Source organism: Phyllopteryx taeniolatus, chromosome 19 (assembly GCF_024500385.1).
Source record: "Phyllopteryx taeniolatus isolate TA_2022b chromosome 19, UOR_Ptae_1.2, whole genome shotgun sequence".
Classification (NCBI taxonomy): domain Eukaryota; kingdom Metazoa; phylum Chordata; class Actinopteri; order Syngnathiformes; family Syngnathidae; genus Phyllopteryx; species Phyllopteryx taeniolatus.
This window is the reverse complement of record NC_084520.1, coordinates 14,859,132-14,880,986: the sequence shown is the minus strand read 5'-3', so window position 1 is coordinate 14,880,986 and position 21,855 is coordinate 14,859,132. Positions and strand designations below refer to the sequence as shown.

At 43.2% G+C, this 21,855-nt stretch overlaps 2 protein-coding genes across 2 annotated transcripts; both read left to right on the top strand.

Annotated features, from left to right (window-relative positions):
- The first annotated feature begins 652 nt into the window (after window positions 1-652).
- On the top strand, window positions 653-8,692 carry rundc3ab (RUN domain containing 3Ab). Its single transcript, XM_061756822.1, has 11 exons — window positions 653-951; window positions 2,637-2,752; window positions 2,969-3,096; window positions 3,204-3,289; window positions 3,380-3,469; window positions 3,547-3,627; window positions 4,235-4,400; window positions 4,653-4,810; window positions 5,129-5,248; window positions 6,968-7,068; window positions 7,142-8,692. The coding sequence occupies exons 1-11, from the start codon at window positions 857-859 to the stop codon at window positions 7,282-7,284; spliced, it is 1,284 nt and encodes a 427-aa protein (XP_061612806.1). The 5' UTR covers window positions 653-856; the 3' UTR covers window positions 7,285-8,692.
- Window positions 8,693-11,803: 3,111 nt separating this feature from the next.
- On the top strand, window positions 11,804-21,667 carry LOC133469421 (protein FAM117A-like). The gene is made up of 8 exons (XM_061756457.1): window positions 11,804-12,727; window positions 13,128-13,267; window positions 16,505-16,609; window positions 16,776-16,892; window positions 18,360-18,488; window positions 19,584-19,767; window positions 19,840-19,993; window positions 20,162-21,667. Exons 1-8 carry the CDS (start codon window positions 12,622-12,624, stop codon window positions 20,397-20,399), a joined length of 1,173 nt encoding a protein of 390 aa, XP_061612441.1. The 5' UTR covers window positions 11,804-12,621; the 3' UTR covers window positions 20,400-21,667.
- Window positions 21,668-21,855: the final 188 nt, after the last annotated feature.

Sequence of the window (21,855 nt, the reverse complement as noted above, 5' to 3'; positions counted from 1 at the left end):
GCTTGTGGAGAGCTGAAGCGAGCACAGAGAGACAACATACAAACTCCGTGCAGGAGGGCCAGAGATTCGAACGCGGGACCTCTCGACTGTGAGGCAGATGTGCTAACCATTGGACCGAGGATGCCCAGTTCTGAGAGGTACTAATTTTGCAATATGTTCATCATCACTGTGCACAGGTGTCTAACTATACAGGCACTGCAACATACTTTACCCCTCATATGTAACTAATGGCAAAAGTACAGTATATACAGGGCGGGTAAAAGGTAGGTACACACTTTAATTTACTGTAATTTTTAGAGAGATGCAAAATAAAATGTGGAAAGGATGGAACGGGGGGAAGGAAGGAAGGAAGGCAGGAAGGACAGAAGAATAAAAGTAGGTCTGAGGTGGAAGGAAAGGAAGGAGGTGAGCAAGGAAGTCAGAAAAGCAATATACCTACGTTTGAACCACCCTTTAATAATAATGATGAAATATAATATAATATATATATATATATATATATATATATATACATATAAATGACAAAATATAAATATAGACCATAAAACAACTAATAAAAAAAACAATTTAATTGATTCAATGTCAAAATGGTCAAAGCATCCAAATTATTTCCCCGCTACCCCCCGAGTTACCATCGTCGCGTCACAGTGACGTCATAAAACTGGGGCGGGGAGAAGGAGACGGAGAGGGAGTGCACGGATAGATGTCCAGCGCCAGTCTGTTGGCGAGATTAAACATGAAAACAGGAGTTGACGCGGCACACGACTCCTGTGCTCCACTCCGCGTGTTTTCCTGCGTCCTCGAATGAGGTGGACCGGGGTCGGGGTCCTTCGATAGCGGGGCTGCCGGCGGCCGGATGGAGCCCTGCTGCATGGCCATGGGTGAAGTGTCGAAGAAAGCATCCACTCGGAATGTGGCGGTGGAGAGGAAGAACCTCATCACCGTCTGCAGGTCAGTGCGACTTTACGCGAATGTACATCCAATTGGGCATTTATTTACGTCACAGTTCGCGCAGTTGGTGCTTAGTTGGTTCGCTCCTGACCTCAGATGACGTCATCCTATTAGAAGTCCCGTTCAGTGACAGCTCTGTGCTTACATAATCATATGCAAATAAAAAAGGCTGTGTGAGATTAGCAGTGTCATCCTCCATTGACCCTCTCCCCCCTGATGGCGTGGTTGCCATGACGACAACCTTCCTGGGGCAAGGACTGGCTGGCACCCTGGGGAATCACCACATGAGAAGCCCGGGTGCACTTATGCCAACCTTTTAGTCCATTTGGCGTTCACATAAGTGGAGTTCTTATTCGGGGTTGAAGCTCTCATCGGTTGTGTTTGTTCTCGTGTCTGACCTTTGAGTCTCCTTTTTTTTTTTAGAAATGTTGTGTCAGCAGCAGGAGTCGGCGATTGCTAATATTTTGGTTCCCTCATTTAGCTAAGAAATGGGCTAATATGGCTCATAGAGATACACAGATTACACTTTTTGGGGAGACCTTGTACTGTACAAGTACAATTACTTATTTGTGTAGTCGCCGATACTGAGTATCCATGTTTCATAATGCCATTACGTCTTGCAATCATGATGCAAATGTATTTTATTTTCTTTCTTTCTATTATGTTTTCTTGAACATGACATGTTTCACTCAAATGTAACACTTTTTTGAGTAACAACTTGTCATGACTGACGATTTAACATCCACCTGCATGCTTTCTAACAGTATTTTGCTTCAATGTAACCCGCAACACAAGCCATTCCATTGCCGTGATGTCTCAGTCTCAACACTAGGGGCACTATTGTGAAAGAACTACAAGAAGCTACTGGGGCATGCAATACCACCCCGCAACTGCGGGGGAAATAGTGTGTCCTGAAAAGGAGTTAACTGTCAGAGTGAACTAGATAAAATAATGATTGGCATATACTTATTTGTATTTGATAATCTGGTAAAAAAAATAAAAATAGAGAGATCGTATTTATTTTGATGAGAAGAACCACCTAGTGATGGCCTGCTGTATACATTGTTGACTGAATGACACATTGATGGCTTTGGAACAATGGAGGATTTGATCACTCAACCCGTGGTGGGTTGATTGCAAAAATGCAAATGAGTGTTTTTGTGGAGCTCAAGCTCGATTTAGCTGTTAGCTGTGCCTACAAACAGTCATGTACATACTGTCTTATACAGCACAGTCCATCATCAATAGAGTTGCGTCACATAAGAGTCATCTAATTGAGCTGTCCAGTAAAACGTGAGTGCGCTTCTGCTGAATGCTCCGGAAACGTTTTCTTCGAAGGGTGACATCAGCACGGCTTGGGTGGGGCAACATGAGTCCAGGACAAATGGATGTAAAGGCTATGATCTAATAAGGTAAAAGGAGATAATGCAAGAGCGCAATAGCTCTATGCAAGAGTCTGCCTTAACAAAGATACAGTCAGAGAGGTCTTGATTTAACAATGTTTATTATTGTGCCTAGACCTGCGCTGCATCATCCTGATGTGTTTCTACAACTACATAACGCAAAACACCCATATTTCAAATCGTTTCCCCATTGAAATGAATGGAATGGATGCCATGAATTACATTGTTTTGTGATGATTATTTTGTATTTATTTTTTCATTCCTTCCTCTGCCTCTCCACAGGTTTTCGGTGAAGACCCTCCTTGAGAAATACACGGCCGAGCCCATTGATGACTCATCGGAGGAGTTCATCAACTTTGCAGCCATCCTGGAGCACATTCTCAGCCACCGTTTCAAAGGCAACCCACAGAGATTTCTGTCTGTTTAACCTCAAAAGCACTGCAACACCATACAAAAGAGGAACAAAATATGTGCATAATAAACAGAGAGAATTGAATTGCCTGTAGATTTGAATACTTAACTTGTACAGTTTTGGCCATTTTTGGAAAAGGTACAAAAATGTTGTTTCGTTTCACTGAGAGAAAGAAATGAAATCTTCTAACAAAATATTTCAGGCTCGGGTAGCTGGTTCGATGGCCAGAGGAGTTTCTGGGACTTTATTCGACTGGCTTGTGTCAAACTGCCCAACAGCTGCATCAGCAGCATCGAGAGTATGGAGAACATCAGCCCCTCACGAGCAAAAGTAAGTCTGAGGATAGTGTCTTCTTGAAAAAGAAGTTTTTACTTCTCAAATGTTAGGCTATTCTGGATTGAACTTGACTTATTAAAGTGTTTGGTTGATTCCTTCAGGGCCGAGCCTGGATAAGAGTGGCCTTGATGGAGAAGAGGCTGTCAGAATATATAGCTACTGCCCTTAGGGACACAAGGACAACAAGGTGAGAGGCCAAAGTTGTTGTTGTTTTATTTTTTTCCAGTAATGGCATCTCGAGCGCAATGTTCCACCCGCTGTTTTTGTGTGTCTGCAGGCGCTTCTATGCAGAGGGAGCTATCATGCTAAGAGAAGAAGCCAGCGTGCTAACTGGGATGCTCATAGGCCTCGGAGCCATAGACTTCAGGTGACTTTCATTCCGAACATTACGAGTGTCAAACCTGTTGTTACCTTGTCTTATCTATATGTGATCTCCTTTAACAGTTTCTGTCTAAAAGGGGAAGCCTTGGATGGCAAATCCTCCGCAGTTGTTGACTATACACCATATTTGAAATTCACACAAAGGTACTGTATATATCAAGAGACATTTTAAATCCTTTTCCCCCACTAAATAGGCATTTTTTTTCAGCAAATAGTTTTAGTTATGTTTTAAGGAAAAAAAATCACGATTGGCAATTCATGAATGCCAATGCGAGGCATGACTGTAAGGCCCGTCGCACAAGAAGCGACGCGGACGAACCCGACTGAACTTTCGCGCATTGTGCAGGGTTCAATAACTACTTTTCAAGAGTAGCCGACCGTCAGCCACTACTTTTGCAGCTGCGGCTAGAAAGCAAAGCATGAAGAGTCCGATTGTTACCGGTGCAGTCTGCGAATGGGGCAAATCGATCGTCAACAAAAATATCCACACTCTTCCTTGAGACTTCCTTTGTGGCAATCCAATGTTTCCTTGACAATCGCGCCATGTTTTTGTGGTTCAGTAAAACTTGTGGAGGCTCAGAACCCAATGCAGAGCTGCAGTTTTTCCGTTGTGGCGCGTCAGTAGATGTGCGTTGCTCAATCGGCCAACTGTAATTTTTTTCACGATGGTCCACGTCGGTCGCGTTTCTCGCTCGGCGAATTGTAAGAAATGTAAACTATATGCCAAAATACCTGCCGCTTTCTGTCCCAGCTACGACTACATGAGTGATGACGACGACCGCCAGAGTGTCGACAGCAGCACGAGCGATGACAGCATCCCCGAGCATCCTTACGTGCCACTGGTAACAGACGAGGAGAGCTGGAGCACAAAGTGTCGCAAGATGGAGCAGAGGTTCAAGATTGTTCATGCTCAGAAGGTCTGTGGTCTTTTTGTTTTGTTTTTTGTTTTTTTACTGTCTGGTTAAAGCACAAACTCACCAGACAATTCATGTTAAGAATTCTGGTGGAATTGATTGTTGATTAAGATCCTATTAATAACTTAACCGGGGAAATATACGTGTTACAGCAGCATGATAAAAGGACAAAAATCATGGTAGACAACATGGTCCAAAATGTGTTGAACATTGCAGAAGGGTTGAAGTCGGGTTGCCGTGGGTGTGTGTTGTCAGGGTTACTTGGAGGAGCTGGTGCGGCTGCGTGAGTCCCAGCTGAAGAACACCGAGGTGGAGAACAAGAGGCTGAAGGCCCGCCTGGATGAGCTGCACGGCCAGAGTCAACAAGAGAAGAAAGAGCTGGAGACCGTCGTCCTCGAGCTTCAGGAGCAACTGTGAGTGGAACCTTAAAACGTAAAACCTTTATTACAATGCAAACTAATACCAGCAGACGTTCCAAGAGCTTCTTCCCTCTATTCATTAACTTCTTAAACAGTGGACCTCCATGGTGAAATTGCCAATTTTTGCCAACTTTGCACATATCTGTTGTGACAATATTACCGTATTCATTGTTAATAATAATAATCATAGTTCATTTTATTTATAAACGCCTTTCAAGCCACTCTTTTCATTTGATTTGGCTGTGAACAACAGCCAAGTAATCCCAGTCGCATTGACATGTTCTCATATCGTTGCCACTTATTTCTTAACAGAACATGTTTGATTCCATGTGACGCCAGCCACTTGGCCAAGGACCTGACCATCCCGTTACTGAACCAATGGCCTCTGCGCGAGCCGTACGACAGTCAGGACCACGTCAAGCTCTTCCGCAGGTTTGTGTGATAATAGGAATTGATATTTACAAAATATTTGCCTCTGCATATGGGCCGGCATAGCTCAGGTGTAAGAGTGGTCGTCCCCCATCTATTTGCTGTTTTTGTGCTCAGCCTAAAGCCATGTCTAATGTAAAAATATTGCTTGGCCCCATCTTGTGGCACTTTAGGCCCAAGGAACAATGTTCAAGTGAAAGGAGGAGTTTCATTTAGTCAGTTAGTCGTTAATTACTTGCAGATTTCCACTGTTCACAACAGATGGTGGTCTCTCGTGCTATTCACAGTGGATAAGGACCGGACCGAGGATAGCAAAAATCTGCGGATAATTGACGGCCATTGGAATTGCATTGAGAAAAAAAGGTTTTCTGGTTTTGTTTTGTTTCTTCACTCCAAAAATTATTTAATAAGGGGGGTTATACCGCTAATAAGCGTTTTCTGGGTTGGTTTCCCCCCCAAAAAGAAAAAAAAGAAAAATTATAAACATCCATCCATCCATCCATTTTTTACCGCTTATCTGAGGTCAGGTTGCGGGGGCAGTAGCTGTAGCAGGGACGCCCAGACTTCCCTCTCCCCAGCCTCTTCCTCCAGCTCTTCCGGGGGGATCCCGAGGCGTTCCCAGGCCAGCCGAGAGACGTAGTCTCTCCAGCGTGTCCTGGGACGTCCCCGGTGTCTCCTCCCGGTGGAATGTGCCCGGAAGACCTCACCAGGGAGGCGTCCGGGAGGCATCCGAATCAGATGCCCCAGCCACCTCATCTGGCTCCTCTCGATGTGGAGGAGCAGCGGCTCTACTCTGAGATCCTCCCGGATGACCGAGCTTCTCACCCTATCTCTAAGGGAGAGCCCGAACACCCTGCGGAGGAAACTCATTTCGGCCTCTTGTATCCGGGATCTTGTTCTTTCGGTCACGACCCAAAGCTCGTGACCATAGGTGAGGGCAGGAACGTAGATCGACCGGTAAATTGAGAGCTTCGCCTTTCGGCTTAGCTCCTTCTTTACCACAACGGACCGATACAAAGTCCGCATCACTGCGGACGCTGCACCGATCCGCCTGTTGATCTCCCGTTCCATTCTTCCCTCACTCGTGAACAAGTCTATAAGATACTTGATACTTGAACTCCTCCACTTGGGGCAGGATCTCATCCCCAACCTGGAGATGGAACGCCACCCTTTTCTGACAGAGGACCACGGTCTCAGATTTGGAGTTGCTGATTCTCATCCCAGCCGCTTCACACTCTGCTGCGAACTGACCCCTCCTGGAAGCCGTCACCTTATCGTGGTGGAGGCGTTTGTGTGTCCCAGTGATCCTAGGAGCTAATTTGTCTGGGGCTTCACGCCATTGCAAACAGGTCCTAGCTGAGGGACCAGACAAAGCACAGCTAAAAGACCCCTATGAAGAAAACTATTAATGGATCTAGGTTTCCCTTGCCCGGACGCGGGTCACTGGGGCCCCCCTCTGGAGCCAGGCATGGAGGTGGGTCTCGAAGGGGAGCGCCTGGTGGCCGGGCCTGCACCCATGGGGACGTGAAATTGTAAACATTCTTTTTTTAAATCTGGGAAAACAATCCGCAAATAGGTGAATCTGCAGGTGCAGAACTGCGAGTATGCGGGGGTCCGCTGTATCTATTTTTACAAGTGAAAGCCCTTTTAACCATATTTAAGATTCATCAAGCCTGGTCCGTACCTTGTTTGACCTTAAACACACTTTTTGCTGATCTTCAGGAGGAGTTTCCCCAGCACAGAGCTACTGTCAGTGGAGATTAGTCTGGATTCAGACCTTCTAATGCCGGAGCGGAAGCAGAACGGAGGTGCATGGTGCACAGGTGAACAATCCTACAGTTCCCCTTTAAGAAAAACAACAACAACAAGCGCTAAAAACATTGTTCTTATATCCAGAAAGGGACTACACCCCTTCCCTGATGGGACTTTGTGGCTCCTTGGGCTCCTTTCCAAGCTGCAAGTCTCTATCAAGCCTCAAGTCCAGTGAGTGCCTGGTCAACATCAGCACAGAGAATAGTCCTGCCCTCTCTCCCAGCTAGGGGCCACCAAAGCCAACACTACCGTCCACTTTCCAGACACCAAAAGACAGTTCAGTGTGAAACTAAAGGTCATAATAACACATCTTGAACTTTCATCACTTTCTTTTGAGCCTGTCCCTCTCTTAACTTACGCTATTTTATGTGTTTGTGAAAGGGTAGCAGGACTTTCCGAGGAAAAAAATAAATAAAAAATCAGCTGCTCTACTGCCAGACGGCCTTCTTCACACTGACTGACTTTCGTCAGCTTGGCGCTGCTGTTGTTTAGATGTCAGTTTTATCATTCAGTTTCATCATTTTTTCCTGACAGTTGCGTTATCGTGGCAGACGAGCTGGTAACAGCAAGAGAAACAGCTAGCTTTGCTAGCTTATCTTAAAGACCCTGTAAAGTGAATTCAGAGATTTGTTTCTGCACACATGACACATATTTGAAGATAATTGCTAATTGGTATCTGGCGCAATTGTGACGTGCAGATAGCTAGCTAGCTATACCTACAACCCAAAAATGCATCTTCCCTCCGGATAGTCTGCTGACGTGGCCGTTTTAGAGTGCCTTGTTGTTGGCCATGAGTGCACTCACGTCACACAGAGAATGTCGGAAGAGCGAAGAAAGGATGTCAGATTTTTGACTTAACAGCCAGCATGTGCGGGCTGGTGTGGCCGCTTACAGTGCCTAAATTGTAGTGGGAGTATACACGTGTCACAGAAAGAAGGTGAAAGAGCGAGAGTGGGAAAAAAATAGTCAGACATGACAGATGTATGGACAGGGGGTTCGCGCTGGTGTGGCCGCTTTAGAGTGAGTGCCTTGTTGTCGCGGCATGGAAAAGCCCTGCAATGACCTGGTGGCAGCGGGATATATTCCACCCACTATTTCATGTGTTTTAAAGCCTCATTTTATATATTTAACTTTTTTTTTTTTTTTTTTTAAATCATTCGAATTTTGCAGTTTTGTAAAATACACTCTTTGGTTTTTCTAATTTAGAAGACATTTATTTTCACTTTACAGGGACTTTAATGTCAAACTGCAATGATGTCAAACAAAAAGATTCTGATACTTTCTTGCCAGATTCGATGTCGCCAAATCAAAGGTTAGAGGTTCGGATAGGACAGATTAGCTTCAGGCGTAACGAGGTTCGCGGAGGCATTACAGTGCGAACAGACAAATGCAAAGTACATCATGACTATGCAGAATGAATGTTTCCATTGTCGTTTTCAACAAACCAAGCGTGAGCAGGGGAGAAACAAGCGACTGTCCAAACCGTTTATACATGGCCCTCATTGTTTGACCTGGGAATTGCTCTAAGTAGATGATTAATTTGTTTCTCAGCATCAGGTAGAATTCTGTAATCTTTGCAATGAGAGCTCTGTGGCACGTTGTTATTTCAATGCAATAAACCTGCTATTTATTTTATTTATTTACTTTACAATTAAATGTAAATATTCAGTGAATTTGCATGCTTAATGCTCGTCAACATGTTGACTTAACTCCCCGACTGTAAATTTGCATTGCGCATTTGTCTTTGGCCAGCAGCAGCTCTGCTGGCGGCAGAAAAAAAAATGAGCAGGCTTCTGGATACACAGTGGAGCATATTCCACCTACTGAGATAAAGCATATTCGTTTTGGTGGGCCAGATGGACAATTATGTTATCTTGCCCAGTTCCATTTGCATAGGTGCACATTTACAGTTCAGTTTAAAAAGGGGAGGCTACTTGGAGTTGGTTAAAGGAGGGTATGGCATTGTTATCTGTCCCTCCTTTCACAGTCCCCACCATTGGCACTCCCTTTTTTGCACTGAGTCGGGACATTTATCTGCCACGACGCACGCTGCCGCACACACACAGGCTCACACAGGCGCACGCCACCCTAAACAAGTCCACCCTGATGCCGTTCACACATGCAGCTTGCAGACCTTAAAATCAGGGGCGGGGATCCTTTTTACTATCAGGGACCGTTTTAGTTTTTATAAAGTCCTCCAAGCGCCATTCTACTTCTTTTAAAAAATATATGATTATCAAGTTTATTTTTTTAAATTTATTTTTTTATTTTTTTAATAAATTTGTGAGATAAATATTTTGGCCAGGCTGGATCAAATGAATGGTTTAAGAATTTGTATGCATCCATCCATTTTCAACAGTGCTTATCCTCATTAGGATTGCAGGTGTGCTGGAGTCTATCCCAGCTAACTTTGGGTGACAGGCAGGGTACACCCAGGACTGATCGCCAGTCAATAGGGCACACATAGACAAACAGACATTCACACTCACATTCATACCTATAGAAAATTTGATGCACGGATGTCAAACTCAAAATAGCAGCGCTAGCAATACTAAGCTCGCATTACGACTGTAAACAAGCTGACGTTAGCCACAGCTGCTATATTGTTAGAATGACTTATTTGTACCGGGCCATAACACAAAATTTGTCGGTTTGAAGTTTCTTTTTTTGGAATGTGCAATTAATTTAATTAAAAATCAAATACAGGTGATAAATATGCCTGTCAAGCAGAAAAGTTGCTAATTCCGCATCGCTTTTGAAGCCTCTCAGTTGCCTGAGGTCCCTTCGCTCTGCTTCTGTTTGCCAGTCTTGCCCAGTTGTTTACAAATGAGGAATGGGTGGGTTTTTTCCCCCCCATAGGTGGATATTCCAAACTAGTTTCATCAAAGCTCCTGAAGCACAAGCTAACAGATTAGTGCAAGGCTGCGTGTGTGTTATTATGCCCATGAGTGCGTGGCAGATGACTGACTCCTCGCTGGTCAAATGTCTCTGATAGGTTGTTTTTCCTCTGGCACAGTGGTTTCATAAAAAAAAAAAAAAAAAAACTCTACCTTTAAGTTTCTAACTAATGTCCATCTTTGATCAGATTCAGCTTTAGTGGAAAAAAATGCATGTAATATCTGTAAAAAAAAATTAAGAAAATGCAATTTGGGGACAGGTTCTCTCCCATAATAAAACAACCAAATCCATTTGACAAGAAACATGACGTAAACACACTTTATTTGATTTAGTAGCCCACCAAAAAGGATGTGGCGGATGACGTTTGACACCTGTGATTTAGCGTCAATTAAGTTTTTGGAGGGTGGGAGGAAACAGGAGTACACATGCAGAACATGCAAACTACATAGAAAGGCCGAAAAAAAAGATTCAAACCTTGAACCTCAGAACAGTAAGGCAAATGTTGTCACCACTTGGTGGCCTCATAATAATAGTACAGGATGCTCGAAAAGTCCCTGCCCACTTGTTTGTTTGTTTTTTATTAAGAGTCATGTTTCAATAAAGAATACATATGTATCTCCTTTATATGATATTGAAACAAGTGCACTGTGACTTTCCGAACACCCTGCACCGATTTACGGAAGCGTATTGCATTCACTTGGATAAAAAAAAAAGAAAACTCCTGTTTTTCTGAGTAATTTCTTTGAGGGCTTTGTTTTTCTGACTAATTTTTTTTCCGCCTGTTTTTCTGACTATTTTTTTCTATTTTTCGGACTAATTTTTTTTCCACCTGTTTTTCTGACTATTTTTTTCTGTTTTTCGGACTAATGTTTTTCCACCTGTTTTTCTGACTATTTGTTTTCCGTTTTTCGGACAAATTTTTTTCCCACCTGTTTTTCGGACTAATTTTTTTCCACCTGTTTTTCGGACTAATTTTTTTCTGAGTTATCGGGACACATCGAACTCACGCGAGAACCTGCGAACTGCAAGTGACTCTTTGCGGAATCCGTAGTAAGCAACATGACCGGCTTATTCAGTTTGATCAAGTTTTATTTTTATATGGGTTTAAGACATTGGGAGATATTCCTGTCTTTGAGTCACATAGATGGTATTGTTATTAGTTTGTCGACATTACGCAGGCACATGTTGACTTTGCGTTTGTTCAGGAGGAAAGCCCATTCAGATCAGGCTAGATACAGCAATGTTTGTCCAGAATCAGTTGGACAGATATGGTATGCTCCATGGATACAAGATAATGCATTTAAAATGCATTCAGGCTGGCTACGTGGTGACTCAAGAGACGATCAGGAGACTGATGAAAATACTGGACCCACATGGTGTGCAGCTGAGGCGCCGGAATCGGCTTCGCCGGCGTATGTACCACAATCCGGGCCGAGCAGTAAACCGGCATTAGTGAGTCCGCAAAGAGTCACTTGCAGTTCGCAGGTTCTCACGTGAGTTCGATGTGTCCCGATAACTCAGAAAAAAATTTGTCAGAAAAACAGGTGGAAAAAAATTAGTCCGAAAAACAGGTGGAAAAAAAATTTGTCCGAAAAACGGAAAAAAAAATAGTCAGAAAAACAGGTGGAAAAAAAATTACTCTGAAAAACAGAAAAACATAGTCAGAATAACAGGTGGAAAAAAATTTGTCCGAAAAACAGAAAAAAATAGTCAGAAAAACAGGTGGAAATTTTTTTTGTCTGAAAAACAGAAAAAAATAGTCAGAAAAACAAAGCCCTCAAAAAAATTACTCAGAAAAACAGGAGTTTTTTTTTTTTTAATCCAAGTGAATGCAATACGCTTCCGTACCGATTACCCCTTAAAGTTCACTCATTAATACACACGTATTGAAAATGTTTAAAGTGATCATTTCACGTATTTAACGATGATGTTAAGGTTTATATTACGTTCAAATGTATCAACAAGTGATATGAAACAGAGGGGGCGTCAAGTACTAACTAGCATGCGTGGTTCGACAGATTGGTGGTAAATAATCCAATAGGAAAGCAGCTCCAAATTCTCCTGACCAATCAGAAGTACGAATGCCCACTAAGTCCCGCCTCGTCGATAATTAAACCCACACCAGCGTGGCGGAGGTGTTTGGAGTCTGCGGACTGAACCCTGGGAGCGAGTTCGCAACTTTCCGGGCCACCGCAGCTCCTCCGGCTCGCACAAAAAAACATTTGAATACGTTTTTGAATTTGATTAGAAACCCCCCGGAGTCGGCCCTGTGTTGACTTCTTTCTTTTCTTTTCTTTTTTTTTTTTTTTTTTTTTAATACCCCCGCCCCCCTCCTGTGGAAAGTGTCTGCTTCCTCGTTCGCCAGCGAGCTGAAAACATCTCCACATCCTCACAAAGAAAACTTTGCTTGCTAGGCAGCTAACTCGCCACAACACGACAAGAAAAGTGGCGAAAAACTCATGACGAGCCACAAACCACGCGGCGTCGGAGAGAACTCTTAGCCACCCGTGGGAATGTCTACTCGGTGACTCGGGCTTGATTTTGCCTGGTTTATTCAGCGAACAATCGAGGGGTAGCAAGCGGCAGTGCTTCCCAGAGAGCACCCCCACCCCACTCCATCACCTTCCTCCACATCCATCGCTGGTCCACCGACGGCTGCAGCAGGCATGTCAGGCCGGAGTGGAGCTACCCTAGGCCCGCAGCCCCTCAAGGCGACGGTCCCCTATCAGCTGGCCAGCAAGCACCGATCCAAAGGCAGGGATGGAAAGTCAGGTATGAGCCTCCCCACCTGTCAATCGTCATTGGAGCCAGTAATACTGGCTAGTATGCAAAAGTACTCACATGATCTTGTACTCCAGTAGAGTATGTTTAACAAAAAAAAAAAAGTACTCTTTCAACTACTCACTCTCTGTAGTACAGATACTTGAAAAAATAGAGGTACTGATTCAACTCCTTAAGTCAACATAAAAAAGGACGTAGTCTGAAATGTACACAAGTATATCTTTTTCCTCAATTATTTTCAATACCTGTTTAGTTAACTAGTATTGACTTAGGCTTTTATGTAATCATAACAATGTGTTCGAGCAATGCAAAATGCTACTTCAGTGGTCAACATTTTAATGTATACATTACAGTATAATGTTTATTAACACCAGTTGTATGCTGATGACAGCTGGAAAGGCCAAACCGCAGCAGCTGTGCCCCGGCATGAGGCGGACGATGTCTCTGGACGCCATCATCGGCCCGTACCTGCAGGGCCACTGGCCCAAAGAACCCGAGGGCGGCTTGTGTCGAAAGGACAAATCCACTCAGGTCAGATGAGAATCCTTCTCGATGGCACTTTGAATGAAAGCGAGAAACTTTTGCTTCCATGTGTCATTAGAATGGACTTTTGACTTTCCAGTCACAAATGTGTCATGTTGATTCCCAGCCACTGTGCTGCGGCATATTTGTGTGATCATCACGTGTTCCACAGGTAATGATCCAATTTCACTTAATCGGTCTGAAAATGATTTATTACAAATAATGTATCTTTGTTCGTCTACCTATGCTAGCGATGTATAGTGACAGGCAGATTAATGCTCTCGCTCACTAGATGGCAGAAAGTACATTTATCCTGTGTATCCACCTGTTGCTGTTCATGCAAGAGAATACTGTGGTTTTGTCTTCAAGTGAACAGGCCCAGATTTGTAATTTGTAATGTAAAACCCAAAATTACCATTATTTCAGTATGCAGTGGACCCCCTCATATTCACGATTCGGCATTTGCAAAATCGCCTATTAGCAAAATCATTTTTGGAGGGGGAACCTATCCTCCGTTATTCACTGAAAACACACCTATTCTCAGGTTTCTGTAATATGAAAAAAGTCAAATTTTTATTGTCGCGGCAATATAATCTCCACAGTATGTATTTGGGATGGGGGAGTACAGATACCGGCCTTATTTCAAGGTATTGGTTTACCAATACCAACCATCAATACTTATACAGCAAAAATAGCTGACATTGAGTCAGTCCTCCTCACCAGTAGTTGGCACTACAATGTGGCAGTTTGACACATTGCCGAATCATCATGTGAGTGAGAAAGAAAGGTCTGCGTTCACAATTAGCTGTGACTTTGTTCATTGAAATTTTATGTATCAAAAGTATGTACTAATGGTATCTGTACTGGATATCGCTGAGTACTCAAGAGTGAATACTCGTACTGGTATCGGTCTGAAATCAAGTGATATCGAACAACATAAACACGTAGCGTTTATTGTTGCGTCTTTTTACAGTATTTTGAGACAAGGAACGGTTACTGTCTGCTGTACACAAGCCAAAAGAAACCCATATAACTAGTTGTACGCTCAACCTAACTTCTGCTCAACCTAACTTGCTCGAAGGTGGAAGGTGGAAGTTCTGCCGACACACATACTCACTCACTGTGTTTCCAGCCTACAGCTCACTCATCAAATCAAAAATCTAACATTCTGTTGTAGTTTCCCTTTAACACATTCACTGCCATTGACGGCTTTAGAAGTCAAATATCTATGTTAACTGGGAAGGCTCCCAGTGATTAATTGGGACAACAAACAGTTACTGTAGTCTGAAAACACTCCCCCCAAAAAAACTTCTAACTAGTTGTCAGCACAACAGAACTTCTGCAGCAGAAGCGGTAGTTCTGCCTACACGCACTCACTCATCCAATCACAAATTTAACAGCAGCCGCAGTAGATCTGTTATTGACAGTCAGCGGGAATGTATAGTGTAGATAAGATGGCAGCGCCCATGCTTGCAGCAAGTGGTTTGGCTCACGATAGTTTCCAATCTAGGTTGGTAGAGAGCCAAACTAGGACTAATCGCTGCATCAAAACCATTAGAATCTGTAACAACAGCTCCGCGGAACATCACTAAAACTATTTACAGCCGCTTGTTCTTGTTGTCACTGTGTGGATCCATCGGTTCAGGTCAGTAAACACCGAAGCGCAAGCCCGTAGACTGCAATATGTTTATGGTTTAAACTATTAATATAGGCAGTTATAATCGTTTTTCGGCCAGTGTCAATTATTCATGGAAATTTACGACTTGCCAATGGGCTCGGCCTCTGTCCCCTGTGAATACCGGGGCTCCACTGAATATGCTTTTTGCAACATTTCTTCCTGGTGTGTGATTTCTTTTCTGATGTTCAATATGTGCCTTGGCTCCCAAAAATGTTGGGAAATACTGGTCGAACGGGCAGGATGGGCTTGAGATAAAGTTGCACAGTTTGCCTGTAGCCTGCATAGCAGTGAGGACCACGGCCTTGAGCAAGAGTCAGCTGCACCATCCTCTCTGCACGCTCGCTTCCTTTTTGTGTGTATGGTGTGATATGACTGCAGTGGAACCTTCAATGTTAATGTCAAAGCAAGGAAATAATCTTAAGTGACTCAAGCTGTCTCCATTCCTTAACACTCTCGAAACAAGAATAGTTAACCCCTTTCTAATGAAACTGAAAATAAAGTAAAAAAAAACAGACTCACCCTGTGAAGACATCCTGAAAAACTTGTAATGGAGAGGCAACAGGGAGGTCACCTATTTGCATTTCATATGTAAAGTATTGTTGGAATTAATACGTTATGTGGTATATAATAAGTGCAAAAACAGCGATTGCTTGGTCAAATTAAGGTTGGCATATTATTAAAATAATCAAACTGTGATTTAATCAATTGTATTGTTCTGTAGTGAGCGGCCACACCCTTTCTGATGCTGCAGTAAATTCCATTTCCAGTTCAATGGTTATCATTGCATCTTTTCTCTTTGTCATCACTGGTACTTCTGTGGTGAAATCACGCGGACACAAAAAAACACAAGCCCAAGAAAAAGCACAACTTGTTTTTTGTGGCAGATTTTTCTGGAACATGTTTGTTGAACTCCTCGTGTGCTGTCGTTTGATGTGGAACAGTGGAACCTTGATGTGCGAGTTTAATTCGCGATTAATCCGTTCCACCCCACCAAAAAACAAATTTTTGTGGTTACGTTTTTTTTTTTTTTTTTTTTTTTTTTTAATCAAGAAAAACTGCACTGATTTGTAAAATAATGTAAAAACAAAACATAATAAAAGTGAAGGTAAAGCAATAAAGTGTTTTTTATGAAGTGTTATTAAGATGAAAGTCTCCCACACACATTGTATTACATTTGTTTGTTGATCTGCCTTTTCAGTGATGTGGCCGAATGAGTTTGAGAAGTCTTAAGAAGCCTGGAGTCAGTCGCTTTGGCGGGCGTTAGTGTCTCTTTTTTTTTTTTTTTTTTTTTTCTTTTTTTTTTGGTCACTTCATTCAAATGACGGCGTATCTGAAGCTCGTCCAAAGTAAAATTTTGGTTCGCAAAGCTAAAAAATAGCTCTCAATATAATGCAGTGCAAATGACAACCACCATAATAGACGATACCCTTTCGACGGTGTCAAAGATTTGTCATCTTTGTAAAGGCAGAATTTTGAGATACAGCTCATGCATTGGATGTCAATGGCCTGTGTACCTAACGAAGTAACCTAATTTAATGTTGTTGCTTTTTTCTCTCTCTTGTTTCCAGACTCCAAACTGGTCAGACAAAACACAGAGCAGGAGGGACGATGACAGCGCCGTCATCAACCACAAACGCTCGGCGTCATGGGGTAGCGCTGAGCAACTCCAGGAAGTGAGCGTCCGCCAACTTCAGAGTTGAACAACATAAAGAAACCAAATAAGCCCAAATGAAACTCTCGACACTCCTTGTTCTAATCTGTTTGAATGAAATGGAAGTGGTATATGTGTGTGAAAGATTGTCAGGCTGATTGATTGAAGGTAACCTCTTTCCATTGCAGATCACCAAACTAAAACAACAGCTGCAGCAGCGGAGCAAACCTGGTGTCTCAGGGGGGCACGACCGAGACCGCCAGCGTGGCTTCACTCTCGGGAGCTGTAACCTAGGAACCACTCAGGTGCTTCTCCGCCCCACTGGCAACATACACCTTCAGAACACCTACTCCTCTTTTCACTTTTTCCCCAAGTGCAAAGGGCCGATCTGAGGGAGGGGAGACCTCTGCCAAGACTTATAATGTACATTTTTACTTTTGAAATGAAACTTGTGATGCCTTAACTGACCAGTGATCCGACTTCTAAGTTTTTCGTGATACGACCTGTCGCACAGCCGATTTATTTTCCTTTTGACTTGCTAGCAGCAATTTTGATACAAGCGCCGTATGGTGTCAGCGAACTCAACTCTGTTCACAACAAGCAGCAGTTTGGCAGATGATAAACAAAAACAAACGAGGCTTCACATTGTTTCTTGCCGCTCCTAGTTTAAGTTTTCCGTCAAACGAAACATAAAACAGAAAATTACGTGTTGTGTAATTAAAATAACCACAAACATTTTGCATGACAAGCCCAAGTCTGCTAGCCTAATGCTAACACACTACGCAAAGCGCCCTAGACAGGCTAACAAAACTGGCATCGGTTTTGCAGTTATAATTCTCTAAGAAATGATATTAGAACACAAACGGCGCAGCAACACACATAGACAGACAATATAACAATACTCACAAGGCATATGCAGGAAGTCCTCGAGTTACGACGTACTCGACCTACGGCGTTTAGACTTTACGACGCCCGTGCCTCGTCCGCCATTTTGTCCTGAGCTGGGTGGCGGCAACAATAAAGGCACGAATCACCGATTTGCTGCTTTAATGGCTTTATTACCTCCTCTGCACATGTAACTACACGGGGGACCCGTTGTTTGTGTGTCAACTGATGCGGTCAACGCAGTGTGGATTTTACGGTTTCTCTACGGTACGAGAATAGAGTCGAGCTAAGTACAATGGGAAAAGTCCATTACTTCCATGCAAGTAATGGGAAAAGCCATTTAAAAAAATTGGTTTTACTCACACAAACAAGCTTGTGTGGCTAAAAACGTGGTCAAAGGGAGGTAAACAAACAAGTTGCACCCTGTGTGGAGATCTTCGGCCATCTTCACCTCACTTGGGCACATCACAGGAAATGAAAGAACTAAAACACTGAAACAACAGGAAGGACACAACATAACACTGCTTCTGCATTTTAGCGCAGCTGTCGTAGTTTTTTTATTTTATTTTATTTTTTTCTTCTTTCATTTTCAGGCTCTCTGCTCACTTCAGCTACACAAACCCGTCCGTGCCGCGAGCCGCTCTTGCGCGGTCGTGCTGCTTTTGAGGATTTTGTTGCCGCTTCACGAAATTCCTGCGATATCTCGGCACACGTTGCGGCCGTGCTCAGGAATTTTCTTCACAAGCGCTCCCCCCCTCGCCCCCCCCCCCTTTTTGCGTGAAAGGCACATCAGAGAGCTTCATAAGGACAGGGGATGGTCACAGGACAGCCTTAAATGGCGTCTGTTTTGAAAATTCCATCCAAATCTAACTTGTTTGTGTCTTCAGACTCAGCCCATTCCCATCCCGCTGGCTCCCCTGTCTACGCTGGTGCCTCGGCTGTGCTGCAGCGTCGAAGGCCTCAACCAAGAGCTGGAAGGCATGTTCATCTGTCAGCCGGGACATCGGCAGCATCAGGTAATGGCAAAAATGCAGATTTTTATTATTATTATTTTTTTCTTCACACTTTTTTCACCAGCGTTTATGAAGCCAAAGCACATATTTTACAATAACATATCACCGCACAACGACAAACAAAAAATGTTAACGAAAGAGTATATATACCTAAATAATTTGTCATCTCGATTTACTTTCAAATGGACTTACTAAGTGTGAAATCTGGGCCTGATTAGTTGAACACAAAGCTTATTATTATTGTATGAATAGCAACAGTTGGATACACAGCTTAATTGTACCTTCTGCCATCTAGTGGAAGAGCATTAAATTGCTCTGCCTGTCACTATACGGCACTGGCATAGATGAACAAAGATGCATTATTTTCTAGTAAATGGCTAATTTAATAACAGATTTTTCCAAGAAAAAAGTAGTCCTCCAAATTAATTAAGAATGCATTGTTACTGAGTAACTGGTGAGTAACTTCAGATAATTGTGTTAAAGTCAGAGAGTCAAATTGACAAAAATATGATCGGAATGTGCAACTTCAGATATTGCCCAACAGTATAATTTTAACAAACAAACCAAAACATTTGTATAAAACAAATGAAGGCAAATTGAGAAATGGTCTTAAATTAACTTTATTTACATCTGTAAAACAGCCCAATTGGCTCACCAGACAGAGATTACATAGCAAACCGCAACATGTTTGCTCAAGTTGGGTGTCGAGTTGTTGTAGGCTGAAATGTGGCCATTTTTAGGCAGACAGATGACAGCGCTTGACATATTGTAGCTTTTCTTTTTCGTAGCCTGTAAGGTAAACTGATTAAAAGGGAAGGCTAGGAGTGTTTGTTCTGCCTCTTCTGACTGCGAGTCGCACTCGCTCCCCGTCGTTTCCTCCGTTGTTTCGGCCAGGCTTCACGCAAATGAGTCACTTGGAAAACTTTTCCTTTGTGGGCCCTGGACACTTTGTGTTCGATCACGTGACTGCCTGGCCCAGTTTATTTGGTGAAATGGGAGTCCATCGCTGGTAGTTACGTTGGATTGGTGAAATTCGAGCTTTATTCATCTTTATATAATGTCCTTTTGTATTTATTCCAGTGTTTCCTGTCTTTCCAGCTTTTGGAGGTTCCAGACGGCCACCGTGCTCCTGTCCCGCCGCAGAGCTGCAGCAGTGGATCTCAAAGTGACCCGGCCTCCGTGACACCTCCCTCGCCGTCTTCCGCTTCGTCCTCACCGTGCTCTTCTCCCACTTCCACATCCCCACTCATATCCGAAGACGCCCCTCTGGACGTGCACAAAGGTCCCTGAAGCTCCGAACCTGCTTGCTTGTTCCACGACATCTTTGGTGAATTAACTGTCATCTCCACTACAGGATTGGATCTCCTGTCCCCGGTGTCACCCCTGAGCGAGGCAGATCTTTCCCTGCCTCTGCTGATCTCCTCCTCGCCCGGACCCAACAAGAGCTGCTGCTTCCAGAGAGAACCTCCGGAGGGCTGCGAAAAAGTCCGGGTCTGGGAGGAGACTAGGTGCGTTAGTCTTTTGTTGGTGTTTTTAGGGGAGCTGAACTGGATTAATGCCATTTCAATGGGGAAATAAGATTTGAGATGCAAGCGTTTGTGTGCTCACGTAGCAAATTAAACTCATAAGTCGTGGCACCGTCGTACACTGGTTGACTTTTCTTTCCTTCCTTTCAGCACTTCAAACCACCAAAAGTCAGTGCCCGTCTCCTCGTGCCCAGACCCCAACAAGGTAAACTTTACCCCCCATGGGGGCTCTGCCTTCTGCCCCGTCAGCCTCCTTAATCCCCTGTTGCCCTCCATGGACCTGCTCTTCTGCAGCTTGTCCGTCACGAGCCAGGGAGTCACGCGCGCCCCCCTCGACCCTCCCGCCGCCTCCTTAGGCGAAGGCTGCGTGCGCGCTGACACCTTCTAATCAAAGCTCACACATTTCCTAGTAGTGGTTGCTGTTGCTTTATTTTAGGAAAGTTTCCTTTTCTAGCCAGGTATAAAATGTTTATTGGAAAAAACAAAAAAAAATCATACTATTGAGAGTAATCAATCCAAAGAGGAGCTACTTGTTTAGTCTTTTTTTTTTTTTTCCCCCTTCTTTTTTTATGGTGTATAATCCAAAGATTTACTTTTGGCTAAACATGTGTGAGATGGTCTTATGAAAAGGACTTTTTCAAGATGTTGCTGCTTGACTGACACACTCTTTAAAATAAGCCTTTTTTTTTTTAGTCTACAAAAGGTTATTTATCTGGGTCTCACCATCCTGTTTGTTTGACCTTGCACGGCTGGTGTACAAAGCATGACAAATCAGTTGGATTCTTTCATTTCACACTTTGATGATTGCTGGCTGAAGGGAAACTTTGGTAGCTTCAGCGTACACATTCCTACTTTGAACAGTTTGTGTATCTTGGGGGGGGGGGGGGGGGACAATTTAAAAACAAGTTACCGTACCATTAAAACAAGTCTTAATGGTATGTTTAAAGATGTAGTTGACTGCCTAACCTAACCAGTTTTAGTGGTGTAGAATTGTCAATTCCCTCTTTGTGTGTGTGTGTGTGTGTGTGTGTGTGTGCACGCGCGCGCGTATAGGTTTTTTTTTTTTTCTTGGTAGACACATTTGCACAATCTGAACTGCTACTTTTGCAAATCATTTTTTTTACATTCACTTTTGTACTTTTGTAAAGTTGTTTCAACATCCCCATTTTTTTCAAATAACCTGCAAAATAAGCTAAAAAGAGGAAAAAAAAAAGCCTGTTACTTTTAGTTTTATGTCTGTATAATCCAGACAGGTGTTACGTGAGATAATGTACTTTTTTTTTTCTTTTTTTTTGATGCACTTCCAGGAAAGGGATTTTTACAGAGGAGATGCTCCTCGCATACATACGTTCGTCTGGTTTTGTGTATGTGCACATGGATGGAACAGTAGTCAGACCTTTCCTAGTTTTAGTATCCTGGTGAAATGTGTATCAGCTGAAAGTTTTTTTTTTTTTTTTTTTTTTTTCTCCTTTTTCCCCCCCTCTTCTTATTTTCCCCCTGAACAAAGGCTAAATTTCAGTGTGGCGTGTATGTGTGTGGATGCTGGGGGAAGTTCTGTCATCTCAGGTACTGTGTTCTGTCCACATGAATTCCACCCTTGACAATGTGTGCGGCCTTTTTTGTGATGTATTAAAAGTGGAACCATTCAAAACGCTGCTTCTGTGGTTAAAGTGGTGTTTATTTACATATTACATTTTCCCACGTTTGTGAGATTTTGTTATGGGCTGATCGACCTTAAACTGGGCTGACTTGAGGACTATAAAGTGAATGCGTCACTACGAACGTCTCGACAAACAGTCTTCAGATAAACATGCAAATGTATCCCCCTGTGGCTGTGAGCAACA

Excerpts from the sequence above, each read along its gene's own strand:
- rundc3ab (XM_061756822.1), top strand. The coding sequence starts at position 857 with ATGGAGCCCTGCTGCATGGCCATGGGTGAAGTGTCGAAGAAAGCATCC. Across the intron at positions 3,470-3,546 it reads CTCGGAGCCATAGACTTCAG|TTTCTGTCTAAAAGGGGAAG; the intron begins GTGACTTTCATT and ends CTCCTTTAACAG. Across the intron at positions 3,628-4,234 it reads TATTTGAAATTCACACAAAG|CTACGACTACATGAGTGATG; the intron begins GTACTGTATATA and ends TTTCTGTCCCAG.
- LOC133469421 (XM_061756457.1), top strand. The coding sequence starts at position 12,622 with ATGTCAGGCCGGAGTGGAGCTACCCTAGGCCCGCAGCCCCTCAAGGCG. Across the intron at positions 19,768-19,839 it reads CCCTCTGGACGTGCACAAAG|GATTGGATCTCCTGTCCCCG; the intron begins GTCCCTGAAGCT and ends TCTCCACTACAG. Across the intron at positions 19,994-20,161 it reads CGGGTCTGGGAGGAGACTAG|CACTTCAAACCACCAAAAGT; the intron begins GTGCGTTAGTCT and ends CCTTCCTTTCAG.